Raw genomic sequence first — 14,120 nt, forward strand, 5'->3', positions numbered from 1 at the left:
ATCTATCTATCTATCTATCTATCTATCTATCTATCTATCTATCTATCTATCACCTATCTGAGCAGGGTTGTGCCTCATATGTGTAAGGCACTGGGTTTGACCTTCAGCCTCATCATTACCCAGGTCTCCAGAGCTGGGTGCCACATGCCTGTAATCACACTGGGAAGCAGAGGCAGGCAGATCTCTGTGAGTTCGAGGCCAGAGCCTGGTTTACAAAGCAAGTCCAGGACAGTGAGGGCCTCACAGAGAAACCCTGTCTCCAAAAAAAAAAAAAAAAAAAAAAAAAAAGCAAAAGAAAACAAAGTGGTGGTGGTGGGGGTAGGAAAACAAGAAAGCAGGCTGAGAGGCTGAGCAGGCCAGGAGGTGCAAGCCAGTGAGCGGCATGCTTCCATGGCCTCTGCATCAGCTCCTGCCTCCAGGTTCCTGCCCAGCCTGAGTTCCTGTCCTCACTGCTTTTGATGATGAACTGTTTATATGGAAGTGTGAGTAAATAAACCCTTTTGTCCCAAGTTGCTTTTGGTCATGGTGTTTCATCACAGCGATAGCAATCCAGACCCCTAAGACAGAAGACAGGGTCTCTATTATGTACCTCTTGCTGTCCTAGAACTCCCCATGTGGACCAAGCTGACAGATCCTCCTGACTCTGACTCTGACTCCTGAGCTGGTATTAAGGGCTTGTACCAGGACTCCTGGCACATCCTCTTTTTAAAAGTCTTATAACCCATTGATCCAACAACTTATAGATATTCTTTACTTTACCAATGTATGTACCATAGCCCCTGTGAATAATTCTCTTCTGTAGCCTTACAAATAACAACACAATGAGGTTTTGGTGTCACTTAAAATGCACACTCATTTTGAGCATTACCTAACTAATGTACTTCCTAATTAAAATTTCCTGAGAGTGATTGCATATATGGTTTGTGTTTAACTTTTCTGAGCCAAAGTTCTTTGACTTTGACTTGTAGTGTGTGGATAATGACTAATTCACAAGGTTTCCTGGAAGGTTATTTAATGTACATTAAAGCACTCAATTAAGCAGTGTTTGTTTTCTCTTCCCTTTACCGTCTTTGTTTGAGATGGGATATTGATGCATAGGCCTTGGCTGGCTTGAAACTTATTACGATCCGATCCATTAACTTAAAAATGTATTTGGATGGAAAAAAGTTCAAGTTTCTACCATTATAAAATGAGGGAATAGAGTCCTGTGGACACAGGTGTAACTAGAATAATGAAATTACATTGACTATGTGAGACAATAAGAACTCAATAAAGACTTTCACATATGCTATTGGAGGACCACCAGGAAGTAGTAAAGTAATCAACAGATCAAATGCAGCAAAAATGACCACTTATTTTCAGCATTCCGGCACTTGGGAAGCTGAGGACTATATAGTGAGTATCAGGTCAGCCTGGGCTAACAGAAACAAAACACAACACAACAACAACAACAACAACAAAATCCAAACAACTAGAATTAAAAGAATAAGCAAAAGACTTAGACATTTTCCAAAGGAATAATAAATGGCCAACAGCATGTGAAAAGACACTCACCAGCACTAGTGATTAGGAAAATGTAAATCAGACCCACAACAGAGTATCATTTAGTATCAACTAGGATGGGTGTGGTTCCAAAATGTAAAGCTCTTGAGCATTGATGAAGGTGTAGAACAAACTGTGTCTATAGCACATTGCTGGAGGGAACGTAGAATGGTACAACTGCTATAGGAAAATGTATTAATTATTCAGAAATTTTATTTATTTAGTTGTTTTTTTCTGAGACAGTTCTGGGTGGCCTAGAACTTGCTATGAAGACCAGGCTAGGTCCATCCGCCTCTGCTGGGACTAAAGTCATGTACTACCATGCCTAGCCTATTCAGAAATTTAAACACTGTATCACAATGTGATGCAACAGTTCCATTCACAAGAACACACTTAAAAGAATTAGAAACTGTAAAAAAAAAAAAAAAAAGAAAGAAAGAAACTGGTAAGCTAATAGGTACTTGCACATCTGTTTATCCAGTCTTTATTCACAACAGCTAGAGTAGACATCACCAAGTATGCAGAATCAACAGAGGATAGAATGAAAAAAATATGATACACACAGAATAAAACCATTATTCAGCCAGGAAAACAAATGCAGTGGGGCTGGGATTTAGCTCATTGGCTGGCCAGCATGTGTGAAGCCCTGGGTCCAATCCCCAGTACTAGAACTCCTGCGTCACCCATAAAATAGGAACCAAGTAGATGAGAATGTTGGCATAGGCCATAAGCCAGCACTCTGGGAGCTGAGACAGGATTGTGAATGCCAAGCCATCCCGGGTCACATACTGAGTTTGGGGCAGTCTAGAATAGATGGTGAGAGCCTGATACAAACAAAACAAAGTTATAAAACATGTTACAATATTGATGAGCTTAAAAATATTAAAGTAATATAAGCCATATGTGAAATAACAATGACTGCATGATTTTATTTATATAAGGCACCTGAACATGCAAAGTCACAGACACAAATTAGAATTGTAGTCACAAAGGTTAGAGGAAGGAAGGAATAGGAAGTAATTACTTAATGAGTTACAAAGTTTCTCTTTAGAATGTTGAAATAGGAGTTGATTATGTAATTTTGTGATGGCACTTGTTATGCTAAATTGAACATTTCACTCATCTATCTATCTATCTATCTATCTATCTATCTATCTATCTATCTATCTATCTATCTATCTATCTATCTGGCTTTTTGAGACAGGGTTTCCCTGTGTAGCCTTGGCTGTCCTGGACTTGCTTTGTAGACCAGGCTGGCCTCGAAACTCACAGAGATCCACCTGCCTCTGCCTCCCCTAGTTCTGGGATTAATGGTGTGTATCACCTCACCCAGCTTGAATTGAACATTTAAAAATGTTCAAAATAGTAAATTTTACATCATAAATATTTATGACACAAATGAAAGGAACAATAAAAACAGAAACCAGAGGTTCACTCAATGAAACTCTTCCAGGGGGCTGGTGATATGGCTCAGCAGGGAAAAGGGCTTGATGCCAGATGACCTGAGTTCAATTGCCAAGACTCAGGGTGGAAGGAGAGAATTGAGTCCTTTAGCTTTCATATGGCATGCACAGGCTCATACATACACATACATGCTCTAAATAAATAAATAAAGTGATAAAAAATTAAAAAAATCATCTGACACAGGTCCAGAACAGAACTCAGGTCCTCTGGAAAAGAAGTAAGTACTCTTACCTGTTGAGCCATCTCTCCAGCAATTAAAACAATTTTAAAGATCCTTTAAGGAAAAAAAAGCACCAAGTCCATATCTACAGCCGACTGTACTTGTAAGTGGGGTGGCTTTTCACTCTTCCTGAAAGGTAGGACCATTTTGACTCACAGAAATGGTGATGTTGGTTTCTCTGACCTGTGACTTACAGGTGGCCATTAACAAAGCCAAACACACTGAGGGACTGTCTTTTTGTCATGACAATAGGCATCTGTGTCTCAGATGGAACTAGAAGCCTGAATAAGAACAGTGTCTTTCCACTGAGGTGACGTTATAAACAGTGTTTCCAATACTAAGTTCTTAACAGTTCCTGGCGTTTTGTTGACCACCTCTATTCTACACTTCCAACTGAGTAATGCTGCTATCTTTTCCCTCCTACCGGAGTCTTTTAGTTCATAGGTAATGTTTGACCCATTAGAATTTCTCTTTGATCTCTGAAATGATGTCTTCTTCAATTAGTATTTCTTTTATAGCTTTCTATAGTCTAATCACATCTTCCAGTTTTACTCTCACAAGTCTAGTTCAGGCTGTGGGATCTGGCTAAGTGGTTGGCTGGCATGACACCCTGGGGTTGACACTCAGGACTTGGATGGTGGAGGCAGAAAGATTAGAAGCTTAGGGTTATCTTTAGCTACACAGTGAGTTTGAGGCTAGCCCGGGTTAGGTGAGAGAGACCCTGTGTTAACACAGAAACAAACAAGCACACACAGACAGAGACACAACATAAAACCTTCCCCAGATCTAGCTCGGCTGGGGATGTAGCTCAGTAGCAAAATATTAGACTCAGTCTTTAGCACTGCAAAAATGAAACAAAACAATAACAGCAAAACCAAAACACTCCAACTGAGTACATAAACAGCGAGACAACAGTATTTCCCTTAAAAATTATTTATTTGAGTGTGTGCGCGTGTGCAGGCGTGCACGGCGCAGTATATATGTAGGGGTAAGAGGACAGCTTTTGAGAGCTGGTTATTCCCTTCCACCATTTGGATCTTGGAGATTTAAACTCAGGTATCAGGCTTCGCTATTGGTGCCTTTACCAGCCCAATATTTCTTTCTGAGATAGGTATTACTATGTTGCTCAGACTGGCCCTGAACTCCTGGTCTCAAACGATCCCTCTTGCTTCAGCCTTCCAAGTAGCTGGAACTATAGGTCCAGCTAACACTAGCATTTTTTCTTCTCTCCCTCCTTTTCTCTTTGTGTCTTTCTTTCTGAGATAAAAGTCACATGTATCATGTAGCCTAGGCTGCCCTTGAATTAGAAACATAGCCAAGAATGGCCTTGATCACCTGGTCCTCTTGCTTCGACCTCCCAACTGCCATATTACCAGCATGCACCTGGCTTAACAACATCATTTTTACAAGCAATTATACCTTGTGTGGCCTATTTATTTTTGTTGTTTTTGACACAAGAGTGCCTATGTGCAGCTCTGGCTGTCCCAGAGCGTGCTCTGTAGACCAGGCTGGCTTCGAACTCACAGAGATCCACCTGCCTCTGCCTCCTGAGTGCTGGGATTAAAGTTGTGGGCTCAGCTTTAAAGTGTGTAGTTTTAAGGTAGGGCAGTGGGGTCCACGAGGTGGCTCAATGAGTAAAGCACCTACTATAGCCTGACAACTTGAATTTGGCCCACATGGTGGAAGGAGAATGGACTTCTGAAAGCTGCCCCCAGACTTCCCTAAGTATTTCCTGGCGCGCGCGTGCACACACACACACACACACACACACACACACACAGATACATACACAAAAACACAGCAAAAAAATCTTAAAAAGAATAAAATAGGGGCTGTGTATGAGGTTTTTGACATATCGTTTCTAAGATAATTATGGTTGTACAGAAAGGGTAAAGGAACATACATTTTTAAATGTATAAAGTCCTAATAAGGAGCTGGAGAGATGCCTCAGTGCTTAAGAACACTTCTCTCGTGGATCACCTGGTTCTAGTTTCCAGTACCCACATGGTGCCTCACAACAGCCTGCAACTCTAGCTCCAGGGGATTTGCTGTCTTCTTCTGACTTGCATGTAGGAAAACTTATTCATACACGTAAGACAATCTTTAATTCTGATAAATAATCTAGTTAGTCAACCCATCAGCACAAGTGCTTATGGAGGGGCACTTCCTTTCTGTTGTCGTTGGATAGTGTTGTACTGTTTGGTTGCTGTGATCATATGACAACCATATCAGCTTGTTGTAATGAAGCTATTTCCTCTTGGGCCTGATACGTCTCTCCGTAGGCCATCACGGAGCAGAAGCTGAGAGAGTGACCTACATCCAGTCATGGCAACAAAATAAGCAAAACAATAATGATAACTAGGTCTGAGGTAAAGGTAATGGGTCCTTTTAACACTCCCTGTAGAAGGCAGGGGGCATCATGAGACCCTCAGTTGAGATTCTAGCCACTACTCCTTCCTACCCCCGGCTGCATATGGTCTTGTACCCGTTTGTCAGTGAAAGTATCCACCTTTCCTGGGATGGGACTTCCTGGGGATGCATTTGCCTTTGAGTCATCTATGCTCCTACAAGTAACTTCAGTAAAGTCACTGCTTCATCATCTAGACTCGGGAAGAATCATTCCTTTGGTCTGTTGGTAAAAGTCATGGGACACAGCTTAACCCTGACAAAAAGAAATCTATGTATTTAGGTGGATGTAGCCTGCACGTATGTATTCCACATGCTTGTGCTCGTGTAGGAGGGAGCCAGGGATTGATGTTGAGTATCTTCCTCTATCATTCTCCACCTTAGTTTATTTTATGTTTTGGTTTTTTGAGACAGGGTTTCTCTGTATACCCTTGGCTGTCCTGGGCTTGCTTTGTAGACTGGGCTGGCCTCCAACTCACAAGTTCAGGACAGCCAAGACTACAAAGACAAACCATGTCTTAGGAAAAAAAAAGACATTTTAAAAATTCATTTTATTTTAGGTGTGTTTTTACCATGCATATATGTATGTGCACCTGTCCACACTTGGTGTCCATGGAGGTCAGATGAAGGCATCAGATTCCCTCGAACTGGAATTATGGCAGTGAACCACTTATGCGGGTGCTGGAAACTAAACCTAGGTCCTCTGCAATAGCAGCAATTTCATTTACTCGACAAGCCATCCCTTTATCCCCAATTTATTCCATTCCTTTTTTTGAGACAGGGTTTCCCGGGATAGCCTTGGCTGTCCTGGACTTAATTTGTAGACACGTCTGGCAGACAGAGATCTGCCTGCCTCTGACTCCTGACTACTGGGATTAAAGGCGTACACCACCACTGCCCAGCTTATTCCATTCTTAACAGAATATAATCAATAGGTTTCTTTTCTTTTCTTTTTTTTTAATGAAAAAGACATTTTAAATGTATTGGGTTAGAAAGAACAGAGTTAAATTGTCTCTTTCTCCCCCTCCCTCCAGGTTGGTCTAGAATCAGTATATAGGGAGGACAAGCTTGAGCTCTGACCCTTCTGCTGCTAACTACCAAGCACTGGGATTATAGCCATCACATGTGCCTTAGACTGCCCCTTTAGGCCGCCTTTAAATGTTTCTCAAGAAGGAACACTGTGAAGAGTTGTTAATGACTAAAATGGAATTATTTAAAATAACCCAGTATGCTTTATTTTAGGAAGTATGGTGAGTCAGATGTCTGCCAAAACTCTCTGACCACGTGAGATAAAAGGCAAACACGTTTGAGAATACATTACTGACGGGAAAGTACGGGCTGAAGGACGGAAACAGAAGTAGCCTGAGTCCTGAGGGATTATGTAACAGACCCAGGGCACTTAAGTGCGTCTGCGCACTAGTTGTTCGGTAAGGCTTGGGCCTCATCTGCAAATGAGGAACGTCCACGCAAAGAAAGGCCTTTTGGAAGCCTGCACCTTCAGTGATGGACAAACAGCGGCAACAGAGCTCACCCTACGCAGGGATGCTCGGACTTGGCTTGAGTAAGAGGCAAATGAAGCAAAATGTTTCTTAAGCTACCACTCAGATTTCCTCGGTATGAGCGACTCTATAAAAATAGCTCCACCAGCATCTCTAGCCACACAAGACAGGCAGTTTGATGCCGCCTATCGGCAGACGACATCTGCTCTCCTTGGACCTGGATGAGACTTGTGACTACTACAAGGACAATGTAGCAGACAGAAGGGACACTGCAGGGTTTCTAAGGCTAGTCACCAAAGGCAACAGAATTCTCTCTCAGGTCACCTGCCCAGGAACCCAGCTACCCTGTTGTAAAGAAGCAGAAAGTCACTTGGATACATTTAATTGAAATTGCAGTTCCCAGTTTGGGAGCACCATGGACTAGAGATTCTGTGCTTAGTCTGTACCCATGGACACTGGGGTTTGGGCCCTCAACTTCTACTGCTTTTTCTGGCTAAACATTTGGAGTGATCTGAGGCATGCAATGGCTTTAGCTGAGGCAAAAGTAAACCATCAGGGGCTGGGAAGATGACTCAGTGAGAGTGCTTGCTGCTCAAGAACAAGGACATGAGTGTGAATCCCTGACATACAATATCCCTGTGGCCACTAGGCCTGTACAAGTGCTGTGGGGTGGGGTGGAGGCAGGAGGCTCTCTGAGACTTGGTGGCTGCCAGCCTAGTGCTGGGTTCAACACGAGATCTAGTCTCTTGTTGAAATGAGGCTGAGTTACAAAATAGAATAGCGTATGTCCTCCTCTGGCCTCTGCATGTGGGTATCAGCACACACGTGTGCACATATACCATCCGCTCACATATACAGAGAAATATTAGAAAAATCGAAATTAGTAATCCATTACCACAAATATGGTTCTAAGATACATGTATACATACATATAAGAAAATCATAAGATACACATGTAAAGCCCCGGAATAAGTTGTAGGAATAATCAGACATATAACAACTGAAATTGGGAGTTATTTGAATAAAGAAATAGATGTGAAGATATCAAGTATGAGAGCATAACAGAGACTGTAACATTTGCAGCAGGAAACTCTAGGCATGATAAGCACATTAAAGGACAGAGTTGCATAAACACCATCCCCGCATGTATGTAAGATCTTAGGTGTAACCCCAATAATTATTAAGGAGACTTAAATGTAACGGCCAGCTATGGTGGTAACTGCATAGAGTCCCAGCTACACAGGAGCCAAAGGAGGGCAACAAGTTTGAGGCTGGCCTAGATAACACTGCAACACTGAAGGACTGGGGTGTAGGTCAGTGGTAGAATACGCCCTGGGCTCAATTCCAGCACAGAAACCAGAACCAAACAAGTCTCTTAACAGATATGAAAGAAGGCCAACATAAATGAGACATCATAAAATGAGAGCCGAAAAGGCTTTATGTTATAGATAGGGCCTTTTCTGACACCAAGGCAGTGAAATTCCAGTGGGGGAAAATGCCAGTAAAGTTTTTCCTTCAATATGACCAACTGAATTCTAAAATGTATTTAGAAGAAAGAAAGGTCAAAACAAGGAAGCATACCCAGAACAAGCAGAGGTCTGATCCTATTGGGTAACAGCGCTGTAAGTAATCTGGCTGCCGAGATGGCTTAGCAGTAAGCTGCTGAGTCTGGTGGCCTGCTTGGACCCTGGAATCCAGGTAAAAGTGGAAGGAGATAATCACCCCACAGGGTTGTCCTCTGGTGTGACGAATGCATACCCCCACTAACACATCATATATCGTGGTCCCTAGTATCCATATGGAGCATCACAATTAGTTGTCAGTAACTTCAGTTCTAGAGGCTCCAATGCCCTCTTCTGGTCTCCATGGAGACCACACACACAGTGATACACAAGACATATGTGCAGAGAAAACAACTGTACAAATAAAACTAAAAAAAAAAAAGGATCTTAGACTGACTATAAGAGGAATATGAAGAATGTGTGTGCACGGAACCCTCCTCCCCTCCAGTGCAGAGTCCCATATGAGCTAGAACACAATCTAGAGGGGAATTGTGAGCTTTCATGAGTCTAGTCTTCTATGTTTTGTTTTGTTTTCTTGAGACAGGGTTTCTTGATGTACTCCTGCTTGTCCTGGAACTCTCTATGTAAACCAGTCTGGCCTGAAACTCAGAAGTCAGCCTGCTCTGCCTCCCATGTGCTGACACTAAAGCTGTGCTATCACACCTTCTATTTTTTTTAAGATTTAATTTTATTTTCAATCATGTTTCTATGCGTGTCATGGGATAGCATGTATATGCGAATTTCAGGTGCATGTAGAGGCTGGAGAACTAGGCAGTTGGAAGCCTCCTGAAGCTTGCTGGGAACCAAGCCCCCTTAGCTGCTGAGCCATCTCTCCAGCTCACCTCTTTTTAAAGATTTCTTAAATAGCGGCTTGGGGCCAGACAGGCAGCTCAGAGGATAAGGGCACATGCTGCCAAGCTTGATGACCTCTGTTCAGTATCAGGGAGTGGTCTAGTGGAAGGAGAAAACCAACTCCTGCAAGTTGTCTGATGCTGACCACGTGTGGGCCATCACATAAGGTTCCTCACCCACAAGTAAGTGAATGTAATGGATTAAAAAAATCTGATGAACTAACGTTTCTTGAAATGTACCATCAACTTAGCTGTTTCACCAACTGACATGGCACACAAAGCAGCCAGGCAGCCCTGGTGTACTGGTTTACAGCAGCTAGGAGCCACAGGGCCTTACTACTTTCTTGTGAAATTCTTGGTGATTCAATGTCTATTTGTAAAATCTCATGGGATGGCTGAGGACAATTAACAGTCACCTTGGCCAGAATAAAATCCTTTTTCTTGTTTCTCCCTTCCCCTTGAACTAAGGATATAGTTGGGATAAGCTTGACTAAGTGCAAGACTTAACTGATTTATTTAGTATGGTCTAGAAGGATTATCCCTGTTCTTTATATAGTATTTTTTGAAGCCCAGATCAAAAGAAAAATGATTTGGAGCTTTCTTTAAGGAAACCTTCTGAAAAGAGAATCAATGCTTTTCAGTACCTCCCTGTCCACTGTGCTTTCATTACGTGGCTACAGTTTTCACTATACTGTTATAATTTTTTGGTTGTGAACTTAGCTTTTAGTGGCTGAGCCATCTCTCCAGCCCTTGCTATACTATATTAAACATTATTTCCTTGTTTTTTACTATACAGACCAATTTAAAATGGCAAGTTGGATTCAGAGGAAATAACTAAAGATAACAGTAAAAGGGCTGATTGCTAAATTAATGCTTATATCTCTTATCAGGAAAGGGTTTTGGGAGGCTGAATGCCAAACATGTTTGGGACCTCTGATTCAAACTTAATAACTGAAAAAAAAATGACAAATTGATTTTTGGTTCTATTTCTATACTATAATAGAAAATATTAAATATTAACATTAAAGGACACATTGTATCCATGCTATCTTGCAAACAAATACATGTTTGTGCATAGTTCAATGCTAATAATTACAATAAAAAACATAAATAAGACAAGGGGGTGGGAGAGAGGTCTCAGTAATTTAGAGCATTCCATGCTCTTCCAGAGGACCAGAGTTCAGTTCCTTGTACTCTTTTTTTTTTTTGATACAGGTTTTCTCTATCCTGGAACTCTGTGTAGAGCAGGCTGGCCTTGAACTCCGGGATCTGCCTTTCACCATCACTGCTCAGAAGGCTCCCAGCACGCCTATCGTAGTTCACAACTGGTTATAACTCCTGTTCCAGGGAATCCAACACTGTCTTCTAGTCTTTGTGGGTATCAGGCATGAATGTGCTGCCCATACATGTGTACAGGCAAAACACCCATACACACAAAATAAAATCTTAAAAAATAAAATAAAATAAAGAAGAGGGTACTCTTTCCTTGCTTGGAGCCTCTTCACTCTCAGATCTCTCACCTCTCCTTAATAAGTCTGCATTAACTTTGTTTAAAAACTAAGAATAACTCTCCCAAATTCAGCCAGCTGTATAAATCAGTCCTGATGAAAGTAATCTAGAATGAAGTCTAGCATATATATTAAGTAAATAAAAAGTGGTGCTAAGGGAAAAGAATGTGTAAAATGTGATTTCTGTGAAAAACCTGTTATTAAGAAATGAAGAACTGGAGCAACACAGAACCCACATGGGAAAAGAGGTCATGAGCAGTTTTGAAAATCAGCTTTATTGAGGTATAATTTGATATAGCATAAAAGTACAGTCATATTTAGGTATCACAGTTTTCTTGTTTATTTTTGTCTGTATCATGACGAGAGTCTTATTTTTTAAGAGTTTAAATGAAAGATGGGTGGAGCTGAAATTCTAAATTTATCTATAAATGCAGTGTCTGTCTTCGTCTGAAATAAAAAAAAAACCCAAAACAACAGACAACAAAAACCTTCCAATTTGACATATGCATCTTTGTACCACAAAATGGATTTGAAAGCAGCAGGAGGAACGTCTTTTGCTATTATTAGGACAGAAACTTGGTGGGTTGAACAGACATACAGCTCAGATTGTTTGGTGCAGGGCTATGTTTGATCTTTCTACAAATAGATGGTTCCTCAGGATAACAGGTCAGGCACAGGAGTTCACGCTTGTAATCCCAATACTGGGGAAGCTAGGCTTGCACGGACACCAAAACCCATCCAGTAGAACCGCAGTTCCCAAAGGAACATGAAGGCACTGAACGGAACCAACGATGAACAACTATTTTGCTCCTTAGTTTGGCTAGGGAAGAGTGGAATTCGCTCAGGGTTCCCCAGCCTCTCTGGGAAGTCGGCTCTTTCCCCAGCCTGTGATGAGCACAGAGAAAGGACCTTCGGTGTATTCACTTAGCTACCACCCACAGCAGAAAACCTTTCCGGAATAAGTCCATTGAGGTCGGTTAGCTCCCTAACCCGGCTCCCAGCGACCCACCTACGGTCTCCTACCTGAGCTGAAGCAGAGCAGGGACACCCGCTGCTCCAGGCGGGCCAAGCCTAGCACCGTGGGAGCGAAGAACATGGCCTCATCGTCCGGGTGCGCGATCACCAGAAGGGCCCGGCTTCCGGCTCCCGGCAGGCCCGCCTGCTCCGGAGACCTCACTCCCGCCGCCGAGTTCCAGACCCGGAGGAAGCCCCATGTCAGGACAGCCACAGCCGCACACAGGAGACCCACCGCGACCATGCCGGGTTAGTGAGACTGCGCCTGCGCCCGCGCAGCGAGGAAGGCTGCGGGCGGGTCCGGGCTCCTGCGGGAAAACCGAACCCGCCGAAACTGCGTTCCGCGGCGAAGCGCGCTGTGGCTCGAGACCGAGAGTTGCGGTCTAACGTGGAAACTTCCACCCAGTCTGCAGCGTCTCCCCCTCTATACCCGCGCGGCGAGATGCTCTACCTGCTCCAGCCTCAGGGCTAACCCGGACTCCGTGCGGTCTAGTATCTCTCCCACCGTTCGGTGTGCTCGAAAGGAAGCGTTTGAAAGTTATTTTGCGATGGCGTCTCTCTGCGTGTACCCCCGAACTCACTATATAGACCACTCTGGGCTCGAATGTGCAATGGTGCCCATCCCTTTGCCTCCCGGGCTGGGATTTCAGGCGCGTCAGCACGCCGCCTAAAACGGAAGCATTTTGAAACAAACCTTAACATTTGTTGGGAAGTTTCCCTCTCGCCTCAACTCGCTTTCTAACTCATTTAAATTTTTTTTTTTTTTTAATGACCCAGGACTTCGTTTGCACAGTTCGTTATCCGGATAAAAGTTTTCCGAAGCGGGTCACGCTTGGTTCTTTTCCTCAGATGGCGGCTTTGCTGGAGGAGAAGTAAGCGGCTAAGAGGAAACGTCACTTCACTAGGAGGGCGAGGCTGAGCCGCGGGCTGGAGGCCCTTCGCGTCTCCGAAGAGCTAGAGGTTAGGGAGCCGCGCCGCGGAGGAGGCCTGAGGCCGCCATGCCGGTGGAGCCCGGGTGTGACCCCCAACGCGAATCCCCGCCACGTGGGCTCGGCTTTCTCCCCGCGGCTCGGCGGCGCGCAGGGGTCGCCAGGTGGGCCTCGCGCCGGGCGCCTCGTCCTTTCCCACGCCCGAGGGGGAGGCCCCGGGGCGCGCGGGAGCGGCCGGCTGCGCGATGGCCGCCGCGGCGCCTCGGGCCCGAGGCGGCGCTGCCGGGGCGGGTCCGAGCGTGTGGGACAAGCCGAGAGGGACCGGCGCGGCTGCCGCGACCCAGGAAGCCAGGCCGAGGTGAGAGCGGCGCTCCGCCCGGGGAGGGAGCCGTCTCCCCAACCCTCCGGAAGGAGGAGGAGCCCGCGTCGGAGCCGCCTCGGCTCGGCCGCCCGGCCTGACGGGGGGAGGGAGAGGGGTTGAGGCAAGATGGCGGCTGAGGTGGCGAAGCTGCGGCGGCGGCCGGAGTGAGCGTCCAGCTCGCCGCGCCGAGCGAGGGCCGGCCGGAGGGCCGCGCGCCGGGGCCGCGCCCTGGTCGTCCGGCCGTGGGGAGCGCCGGCTCCCACTCTCCGCCAGCTCCGGGTGAGTAGGCCCGGAGCCTGCAGCCCCGGCCTCGGGGCCCTGCTCGCCCGGGAGCTTCCCAGGGCGCCAGCGCCGGAGGCGGCTTCTCGGCCGGGCCGGGGGCGGCGCGGACTACGCGGGGTTGGCCCCGGTGCGAGCCGCCGGGCTCTCCGTCTCCGCCACGCTGAGGCGAATCGGGCGCGGCGGGGAGTTGAGCCTGGGCGAGTGGAGGCTTTTGGAGTTTGGAGGAAGAATGGCCCCAGGCGGGCGGACGTCGGCCTGAGGTATCTGTCTTGCGGGGAGGGGGCGTGCGGTGCCTGCGGGGCTGGCGGGCAGGGGTCGCGGATGGAGGGCCCCGGGTGGGGCCGGCGCAGGTGACCCGCCTGGGCCCACTCCGAGGGAGAGTTGGTGGCTGACTGGCGAGTGTGGAAGGGGTTAAGGAGGGTGACAGTAAGGGACGTGTGTGTGTGTGTGTGTGTGTGTGTGTGTGTGTGTGTGTGTGTGTG

The 14,120-nt window shown here is 45.7% G+C and overlaps 2 protein-coding genes across 3 annotated transcripts in view; one reads left to right on the top strand and one right to left on the bottom strand.

The window, feature by feature from the left end:
• Positions 1 to 13,324, bottom strand: part of Pigl (phosphatidylinositol glycan anchor biosynthesis class L) — a 60,289-nt gene extending 46,965 nt beyond the window's left edge. The window contains exon 1 of one of the 2 annotated variants that reach the window (XM_055594006.1): positions 12,076 to 13,324. In XM_055594006.1, coding sequence (XP_055449981.1) covers positions 12,076 to 12,310 — 235 coding nt within the window. In that variant the 5' untranslated portion in view covers positions 12,311 to 13,324. The remainder of the gene's footprint in view (positions 1 to 12,075) is intronic. The other variant, XM_055594007.1, reaches the window with a different exon arrangement.
• A 158-nt stretch (positions 13,325 to 13,482) lies between these two features.
• Positions 13,483 to 14,120, top strand: part of Ncor1 (nuclear receptor corepressor 1) — a 98,048-nt gene continuing 97,410 nt past the window's right edge. Inside the window, exon 1 of the mRNA XM_055594005.1 lies at positions 13,483 to 13,898. The gene's annotated coding sequence lies outside the window, so the exon portion shown is untranslated. The remainder of the gene's footprint in view (positions 13,899 to 14,120) is intronic.

This window comes from Psammomys obesus, unplaced genomic scaffold (assembly GCF_907164565.1).
Source record: "Psammomys obesus unplaced genomic scaffold, mPsaObe1.curated_primary_1811, whole genome shotgun sequence".
Classification (NCBI taxonomy): domain Eukaryota; kingdom Metazoa; phylum Chordata; class Mammalia; order Rodentia; family Muridae; genus Psammomys; species Psammomys obesus.